The sequence below is a fragment of the Lactuca saligna genome, chromosome 5 (genome assembly GCF_052625555.1).
Source record: "Lactuca saligna cultivar CGN05327 chromosome 5, ASM5262555v1, whole genome shotgun sequence".
Classification (NCBI taxonomy): Eukaryota; Viridiplantae; Streptophyta; class Magnoliopsida; order Asterales; family Asteraceae; genus Lactuca; species Lactuca saligna.
The window spans coordinates 284,854,858-284,865,064 of record NC_136421.1 but is presented as its reverse complement, the minus strand read 5'-3'; the positions used below and the strand labels follow the sequence as shown (position 1 = coordinate 284,865,064).

Below are 10,207 nucleotides of genomic sequence, written 5' to 3'. Positions count from 1 at the left end.
AGTTGGTGCGTTGCATAACCCAAATAGCATGCGTAGATATGCAAAACTGCCACTTGGGCAAGTGAAAGTGGTCTTTTCTTGGTCTTGTGGGTCAATTAGGATTTGAAAATACGTCAAAAAACCATCTAAAAATAATAGTAAAGATGACCGGATAGCCTCTTGAGCATTTGATCGATAAATTGTAAAGAACAGTGATCTTTGCATGTAACATTATTAAGCTTTCGATAGTCGATGCAAACACGGCACCCGATTACCGTTCTTGTGGGGATTAACTCATTATCTTCGTTGGTAACCACCTTCATTCCTCCTTTATTTGGCACGATGTGTACCGGACTTACCCATGGGCTATTGGATATTGAATATATGATGCCGACATCTAAAATTTTTAACACTTCTTTTTTCTCTACTTCTTGCATATTTGGGCCGAGCCTTCTTTGACGTTGTACTATGGGCTTAGCTCCTTCTTCTAAATTGTTCTTATGTGAACAATAGGCGGGACTAATGCCCTTGATGTCGGTTATCTTCCATGCTATGGCTCTTTGTCTTTTCTTTAATACTTCAACTAGGCTTTCTTTTTCATGTTTGGTTAGATTGGATGCTATAATAACTAGATTTTGTTGTCCTTCTTCCAAAAACGCATACTCCAGATGTTCGGGCAAAATCTTCAACTCAATTTTTGGCTTTTTGTCAGTTACCATGAAATGGGCCTTCTGCCACGTCGTTTTGTCACAAATTTTAATGTCAGACCGTGGAAAAATTGAGGGCTACGACTTATTGCATGTGCCACATCGTGTTGCTTCTTTTGTCTCCTTTTTCAATTCATTATACTCGCTTTACTCCAATAGCTTCTCCAATTCTTGTACATCAAGTTCGGCATCAAAGTTACCTTCTCCTAGCACAATATATCCCTCGGTCTCTTTTTCTTTCCACCCTCCTAACTCTTTTTCAAGTACATCATCAGTAACATCAACTTAGAAAGCCATGTCATCACTTATTCTAGAATGTTGAATTTCTCTATTCACTCCAAAAGTGACGACTTCTTCTCTAACTCGAAGAGTGAGTTTTGACTCTCTAATATCCACTAAGGCTTGGGCGGTGCTCAATAAAGGCCTTCCAAGGATGATTGGGACTTGTTCGTCTTCCTCTATGTCTAAAACAATGAAATATGTGGGAAAAACAAACTTGTCAACTTTTACTAGTAAGTCTTCACAGATACCTCTTGGAAAGGTCATGGTCTTGTTGGCTAAATGGATAACCATGCAGACCGGTCTTGGTTCAGGGAGATCGAGCTTCTTAAAGAACGATTAGGGAATCAAATTAACACTTGCTCCCGAGTCGGCTAGCGCATGACTAGTTACTAGGTTCCTGAATTGGCATGGTAAAATTATGCTTCCTGGATCGCCCATCTTCTTTGTTAACATGTTTAGGATTGCAGCAGAGCAAGTTTCATTTAGCACCACCTTGGATAATCCTTCCATTTTCTTGCAGTTTGTTAAGAGGTCCTTGAGAAACTTGGCATATTTTGGCATCTCGGCTTGGCATATTTTGGCATCTCGGCTAAGGCCTCAAGGAATGGAATATTGATTTCACAAGACTTTATATGATCTAAGAACTTTCGATAATCTTCAGCATTTTTATCCTGTATTGATCTACTTGGAAAAGGTAGTAGTGGCCAGTATGGCTTAATGGGTTCAACAATTTTCTTTTCAGACTCTTTCCACGATGTGGCATTTGTACGACGCCATGTTGATTGTTCAGTTTCATTGGTTTGACTTTCTTCTCGAATTTCTTGCTCCTCATCCAGGTTGCTTCTGTCGATGGGAGTCAAAGGAGTAATTATTTTCCTGCTTCTTGTTGTTACATCTTGAATTCGGGCTCCTCTCGGGTTTTGTTTGGTATTTACTGGAAGTCCTCATGGTGATATTTCATTTATTTGCTTAGCTAGTTGCCCAAGTTGTTTTTCAATGTTCAAGATGGAAGCTTGCTGATTTCTTAGTAGAGTTTGCTGCTCCCTCATCATAGTTTGTAGTTCTCTAACAATTGCTTCTGTTTCACGTGTCTTTTACGCGGAAAAACATGTAAGCATTGACTAGAAACCGGGCTTCTTTTCTGGAACTGATTCCTCTTGTCGGTAAAAGCCTCTTCCTCATTGTTCATATTTCTCTTCCTTGGCTTTCTTGTACTCATCATAAGGTAACTACTTCTTCTTGGGCTTTCTCCAATCTTCATCTAATCAATCACCACTCGAGTAGAAAGCTTGAACCTTTCGGTTTCCATACTCATCAAGATTATAGTCCTTAGTCAAATGTGGCTTGCTACAGTTTTCGCACCCAACTCTTATTGCATGGATTGTTTGATCCATCTTAGTCATCCTCCTATCCATGTTTTGCAATATTTCCAAAACTATCGACATGTCTTCCAAAGCAGCATTCGCCGATCCCTTTGTTACATCATTCCTCGGGTTATGGTGCTCTCTAGAGTGTTTAGAGAATTCTTCAATGAGCTCCTTGATTTTCGCGGGATTTTTCTTGGTTAAAGGGCCTTAAGAATAAAGGAGTTGCCTAGTTATGACATTCACCCCATCATAAAAGATAGAAACCTCTTGTTGCATATTGAGATCATTTTGGGGGCAATTTTGAAGTAGAACCTTGTAGCGCTCCCATGCTTCAAACAACGACTCCCCCATTTGTTGTTCAAAATTAGCAATGGCCTTTTTGAGCTTAGCAATCTTGGATGGTGGAAAAAATTGTTCCAAAAACTCCTTGCGCATCTTTTCCCATGTTGTGACCGCGCCTGGTGGAAGTGCCTTTAGCCAATCCTTTGCAGCTCCCTTGAAAGTGACAGAGAGCATCCTCAACCACACCGTTTCCCGTGAAACATTTGGAATCTTGAAGTATTCGTCGATGTCGTTGACTTCATCAAGATGCTTATAGGCATCTTCATGATCCTTTCTGGTGAAAGGCATCTCCTTAAGCGCAGCTAGGATGTGCCCCTTAAGTTCAAATGCGACAGTGGCTCGTATGGTGGGTTGCACAACGCCCGGTCAGGTGTCATCATGAATTCTCTTCTTCTATGCCTCCATGGAAATGTCAGCAATGTCCGCCATGGTGTTATCGGGTTCGATGTCTTGCTCGCTTTCTTCATCAGATTTAGTTCCGCTTCCTTCCTTTTTTGTTTCATACTCGGTATTCTCCTTCATTGGATTGCTCTTAGTGTCTTCGTCCTTCCGGGTTTTGTTGGATTCTCCCATTTGCTTTCCCTTGTTCTTGCCAAATACCGATTTGAGATTCTTAAAAGGTGACTTCTTTGGAGTTGCAGATTCTCCTACGGTTTTATCCTTGTTTTTCCTAAGAGCTGATTTCGGGTCTTCAAGTGGTGGGATCAAATGTATATTTGATCCACGAGTCATAAACGTACTGCAAATAAACAATTAAATGCGTAAAAATAACAAAAAAGAAAATAAAGTTCTATTGTTACGAAGCCACGACGTGGTGGAAATTACCACGGCGTGGTGAGTCAAAAAGAAGAAAAACCTAAACAAAAAATAAAAGTAACTAAACAGCAAAATTCCTAATAAAATAGCAGATTTAAAGTAACTATAACTGAACCGTTCCCCGGCAACGGCGCCAAAAACTTGAAGTGAAAATTAATAAGTACTAGTTAACCTACTAACGTAACTAATTCTTTCCTAAGGTGGTGTACCTTGTTGAAGATAGTATAGTACACTAGGCAGGTATCGAACACAGGGAACAGTGTTTTAGCTAATTTTTATCTACTACTAATTAATTACTAATAAAATGGAAAATGGTTTTTTCTCTAGTTTTTGCAAGACTAGAAACTTGATTTACCAAATTAACTAATTAATGCTAATACTAAACCTAAGCAAGGAACACGAAGATTAAACAAGGTAATTAAGATACTTTCGTTTAGCTTCAAATTTATTAGTTTTTATGGTTGATTCATGGAAGTGTAATGGATTATAGTTTAATTGGTTACCGATTCCTATAATGACCAAATTCGCGTTCACTCCTTTAATCATTTAGCAAACAAGCTCATTCATCGGTGATCAGGCGGACAAATTAACAAGTTTACTAGTGTTCAGTTTTATTTGATTAGACTTATAATTAATTGATCAAATTGGTCGTTTGAATCAATTCTATATATGATTTGTCATCATATATTAGCTCTCACACTTTTTTACCCACTTTCCTACTTAACCCTAGGTTTCGTTCAAAACTCTAGTCCTACAATTTTGTTGGTCACAAGATTATAAGATTCAAATTTAACTAAGAAAGATGGTCATGCAAACTTAGTTAAATTCATCAATGAGTAAAGAAAAGTAGTTATCAAAAGTATGTGAGGTTCTTTAATAAGCTAGATCAACAAATAACCAATATAAACTAAATCCAATCCATAAATCAACTAATAATTTAGCAAATAATCCAAGGCTAAACGAAAGTCATAAGATTTAGCTCATGATTTCAGCAAGTAAAGATATAAAAATGAAATTCAATAGCATAGTCATGATTAAACTAAAGAGAAATTCGTAATGAGAAGTATTATTGCCTATATGTCTTCAATTCCCCAGCTTCAATTAGTATCTTGACTTCCATGTTGGTTTAGGTCCTTTAGAAACACACACAACACACTACTCCGTATTATGTATGTAAGACTCACGTTTGCAAGCAAAATTGGAAAAGCTTCAATAAACAATTACAGAGAGTATACGAAGTGAGATACACAAAAAAGCTACAATTATTTATTAAACTAATGGCTATAAATAGCCTCTTCAGTCACATCACAACCTGTGAACCAAAAGACTAGCCACAAGAATAGGTTCTATTTGACTACTTCTACTAAATAATTGACTACTTCTACCTAATATCACGTGGTGCAATATGACACAGCACATACCACCAATTAAATAAACTACTAAATAAACCTAATAAAATATGCATTTGATCTTCAAGTTCCTGCCATGCAGAATCCATTAAGTCCCTTGAAGCAAAGCTTATTCAATTTAAATCCAAAAAACTAAACAAGTCTAAAATAAACCTGATTAATCCCAACAATCACCCCCTTAATCAGGTATCTCATTCGATTACAGCAATGCCGGCTCATCATCCTCGTACCGGTTCAAGTTGAGTTCTTCCTTTTTCTCCCACATTGGACACTCTGATATGTAATGCCCGATCTCATTACACTTGTAACACTTCACGTGGTTCTTGTCCCGTTGTACTCGACCATCTCCTCGACCTTTCCCAGACCCCCGACCTCCACCTCGGCCACACCCATAGTCTTCCCGATTCGAGTTTCCACAACCACAATGCTCACACCTATGGTCTTTTTCTTTTGTTTTTTCATCAGAATTTGCAAGCAAAAACTGATTTTGCTCGGGTTGGATCTCCTCAACTTTGATCCTTTCTTCATAAGCTTTAAGTCGGCCCACAACATCATCATAACTGATGGTCTTCAAGTCTACAACCTGTTCTATAGAAGCCACCATATGAATGAAACGTTTCGGTAACCCGTTAAGAAATTTCTTAACCAATTTTGTTTCTTCCATAACCGATCCAAGTGAGGCGGCTCTAGAAGCATACTCGGACAACTTATTAGCAAAGTTATCTATCACCTCTTGATCCTTCATCTTCAGATTTTCAAACTCTCCCATTAGAGTTTGAAGTCGCGCCTCCCGGATTCGATCCGCACCCAAATGACGGGTTTTGAGAACCTCCCACATCTCCTTTGCGGTTGTGAGATTCCTTATTAACAGTGTCTGCTCCTCGGGTATGGCTTGAAACAAAAGTGCAATTGCTATGTTATTCTTCTTGGCATCCCCATTGACTCCCGGATCGATTGCCTCCCATACCCCATGAACATTGAAGATAGCCCGCATCCTCATAGCCCATACTGTGTAATTTGTTGATGACAATACCGGACATTGAAGAGTCATGGTGTTGCTCTCCTTGACAACAGCCGCTGTTTGATCCTTCGGTGGAGCCATTCTTGCGATTTACTGCACTACCAAGGTTGTATAATCAACTAAAAAACCCACTGCTTGAAAGAGCTACCTGCAAACACCTTTTGCTGCCTTTCACCTGCTGTTTTTCACTCTTTGATTAACACCTTCCGGTTGCTCTTGATCCTCCCATGTTATTCTTCGATCAAACTGGGTTAACAAGCCCGCTGATTTTGGCCGGAATCACGACTCGTCTCCGCTACCCTTTTGATCCCTAGAACAGAAAAGAAAACAGCCTAATAATCTGAAATCAGCCCCTCTTCAATCTATCTCCGCTCTGATACCAAATGTTGGTTTAGGTCCTTTAGAAACACACACAACACACTACTCCGTATTATGTATGTAAGACTCACGTTTGCAAGCAAAATTGGAAAAGCTTCAATAAACAATTACAGAGAGTATACGAAGTGAGATACACAAAAAAGCTACAATTATTTATTAAACTAATGGCTATAAATAGCCTCTTCAGTCACATCACAACCTGTGAACCAAAAGACTAGCCACAAGAATAGGTTCTATTTGACTACTTCTACTAAATAATTGACTACTTCTACCTAATATCACGTGGTGCAATATGACACAGCACATACCACCAATTAAATAAACTACTAAATAAACCTAATAAAATATGCATTTGATCTTCAAGTTCCTGCCATGCAGAATCCATTAAGTCCCTTGAAGCAAAGCTTATTCAATTTAAATCCAAAAAACTAAACAAGTCTAAAATAAACCTGATTAATCCCAACATTCCAAGCCTTAGTTCGGAACTTTGGTCTTCAGAATTTGTCAGAAACTTCAGCTAAAAAGTCTCCTATTCATAGAAGAATGAGTTGTATTTATACTTTTCCAGAAATCAGAGCACCACGATGTGGTCTTCGTGTTTAACCGTGTTCCACAAGTCTTCAAAATCAATTGGGAATATTCAATGCACCACGTCCTGTTAGGACCACCACGACATGTTGGGTGTATCTTTTTTCTTCATTTTTAAGCATTGGTTCAACCTCCTAGCTTCCGGCATCCAACTTCCAGCTTCTAGCTTCCTTTTTGCTCCAAACATATCTTTTATCCCTACAACATAATTCATAACAAATTAAGTACCTTTTGTTCTATTAAGGGTATAAAAGTAATTAAAAGTATTAAGATATGATGTATAATTATGTGTATAAATATGCACATATCATGTTCCTTCTCATTTGGTGCTTTAGGGTTTTTTTATTGTATAGCAAAGTTAAGGTGAGTCAAAGAGTACCATATATTGAGTGTGTATTTATATATGAATTGCTTTTTCTATTAAGCAAAAGAAAAATACTTGTGTCTCTGCATCCTATATTAGCTTTTGACTTTTTCTTTGAATAAGTTTGTGATAAGTGGAAATATTGTTAATATTTTTTTAGAAATATAAAATAGTAAAATTTCTAGTAAAACATGTATAAACCATTTTGTTATGTTCATTTTTTTAATCTCTATCTTGTGTTATTGTTTAATGTATACATGATTTGAGGAGATTATAAAAATATATTAGAAAACCGTTTAGAAAAAAATTATGAGGGTCTTTTTTCAATAAGAAAATACTAAAAAATTAATTAAGATTTGTAAATTTAATTGTCAATTATTAATTCAACTAGACTCAAAAATCTAGTTGGTAATTGTTAGAAATCGATAAATAAACAAAAAGTATAAGGGTTTTATAACATGTTACAATTTAAATAAAATTTAATTTGTTTATACTATTTTGTTTTGTAGTTTTGGTTCAGGCCCCCCTCACTTTAGTGCTTGTGTTCCGCCCCTGCGGCTCAGAGCATTGACCAACATTGGCCTTCCCAGAGTGGTACATGATCCCGCAATCATAGTCCTTTACCACTTCCAACCATCTCTGCTGCCGCGTATTCAGATTTGACTGATCCGTGAGATACCTCAAACTCTTGTGGTCAGTGTAGATAGTACACATAACCCCATACACATAATGCCTCCAAATCTTGAGGGAAAAAACCACAGCCCCTAACTCCAAATCATGTGTAGGGTAATTCGCCTCAAGAGGCTTCAAATGCCTTACAGCATAAGCAACCACGTGGCCCCTCCGCATAATAACAACTCCTAAACCTGAAATAGAGGTGTCACAATAAACCATAAAATCATCCAAACCCTCATGAAGCGCGAGAATCGGGGCCTCACACAATCTCTGCCTCAGAGTCTCAAAAGCCAACTATTGATCAAGCCCCCACCGAAAAGTCACATTCTTCTTTGTTAAGCGGGTCAAAGGAACTACAATCTTGGAGAAATCCTAGATAAATCGCTGATAATAACCTGCAAGACCTAGAAAGCTCCGAATCTCATAGGGGGTCCTTGGGACCTCCCATCGCATCACAACCTCGATCTTGGCCGGGTCGACCAGTATACCCCTTTAGTTGATGATGTACCCAAAGAAATGCACTGCTCGCAACCAGAACTCACATTTGGATAATTTGACATATAGCCTCTCCCTCCTCAAGGTCTTCAACACCTCTCGCAATTTTTACTAGTGTTGCTCCTTTGTCTTGGAGTAAACCAGAATATTATCTATGAATACCATCACATACCGATCCAGCATTTCCCTGCAAGCCTGGTTCATGAGATCCATGAATGTTGTTGGTATATTGGTGAGATTGAACAACATCCCCACAAACTCATAATGACCATAACAAGTCCCGAAGGTTGTCTTCTATACATCATCATCCTTGACCCTCATCTTATGGTACCCCGATCGTAAATCAAGCTTGGAAAACCAAGATGCACCCTGGAGATGGTCAAATAAATCGCCAATCCTTGGGAGTTTGTAATGGTTCTTCATCATTAGCTTATTCAATTCTCGGTAGTCAATGCACATCCTGTATGAAACATCCTTATTTTTCACGAACATGATTAGTGCTCCCCACGAAGAACTTCTCGGTCGAATAAAACCCTTGTCTAGTAGCTCCTGAATCTGCATAGACAACAACTCCTACATCTCTGGTGGTATCAAGCGATAAGGTGCCTTGGCTATTGGGGATGCACCAGGAACCAAATCAATTCGAAACTCGAATTTCCTAACGGGAGGCACTCTTGGTAACTCCTCAAGAAACACATCGGGGAAATACCAAACAATGGGCACCTCACTCAACGTCGTCGTGCCCTCCACTTGAGTATCCACCATATACACCAAAAATCTTGAATAACCCTGCTGAAGATATCTACTGGCCCTCACAGATGAATAGAGAGTCAGCTCATGCGAAGCTCCCTCGCCCGGAATAACAAGTTCTCCCCCACTTGGGGTTCGAACTCTCACTAGCTGGCGCTCGCAGTCAATCATTTCCCTATTGGGGACTAACCAATCCATCCCGATAATAAGCTTCAATCCACGCAGAGTAATTGGTATTAAATCAATGGAGTAACTCTCACTAAACAGATTCAGGACACACCCACAATGAACCCTCAAAGCACTGATAGTATGGTCATCCGCAATCTCGACCTCCAACGGGCAATCCAGCATCCCGGTAGAATCACAAAACTTCTTGCTAAGCACAAGAGATACAAGAGATCGGGTAGAACCCTAATCAAACAGAAAATAAGCAATCATACCATTAACCAAAAAGGTCCCTGGTCCATATCATATATAATCATTAACATAAATAAGGAAAGTAATAACAAATAAGAGTAACTCACATACCAGTAACCACCTCTGGTGTTGCACGAGCCTCATTGGTGGTCAACTGAAATGCCATGTATTTCAGCACAGGAGCCTTCATCTTGCCCTGGCGGCCATTAGTAATCCTCAAGGTGGTTGGCACAGGCGCCGCCACTGCTACCCCTTACAATCTCAAACAATAGGCCTTTTTATGGCCGGTCTGATTGTAATGAAAGCAAATCAGATCACCCATGGGGTGGTCCCTACTAATGTGGCCCGACTAACCACAACCAAAACATACTGAACCCGAAAATTCACACGCCCCACCATGTGGCTTGCCATACTTACCACAGCGGCTCTTGCCCTACTGGCCTTTGGTACATGAATCGGAAGCCTTACGCCTCTTAGTCTGGCTCTTCACCGTCTGTACTTGCTCCGACTTTCGTTTGTCCTTAGCTTCAATTTGATCTCCTGCTCATGGGCCTTCTCCATCATATCATTTAGGGTCTTTCACCTTGAAAATCTCACAAACTCCCTGGTATCCTCTC

The 10,207-nt window shown here is 39.2% G+C and overlaps 1 protein-coding gene and 1 non-coding gene across 2 annotated transcripts; one reads left to right on the top strand and one right to left on the bottom strand.

Moving 5' to 3' along the window:
• Positions 1-2,615: 2,615 nt before the first annotated feature.
• Positions 2,616-2,722, top strand: LOC144999016 (small nucleolar RNA R71). Its single transcript, XR_013660544.1, has one exon. It is a non-coding gene; the product is annotated as a small nucleolar RNA R71 (small nucleolar RNA).
• A 6,274-nt stretch (positions 2,723-8,996) lies between these two features.
• On the bottom strand, positions 8,997-9,780 carry LOC145046812 (uncharacterized). Its single transcript, XM_078995071.1, has 2 exons — positions 9,712-9,780; positions 8,997-9,584 (listed from the first exon to the last, which is right to left on the bottom strand). The coding sequence occupies exons 1-2, from the start codon at positions 9,778-9,780 to the stop codon at positions 8,997-8,999; spliced, it is 657 nt and encodes a 218-aa protein (XP_078851197.1).
• Positions 9,781-10,207: the final 427 nt, after the last annotated feature.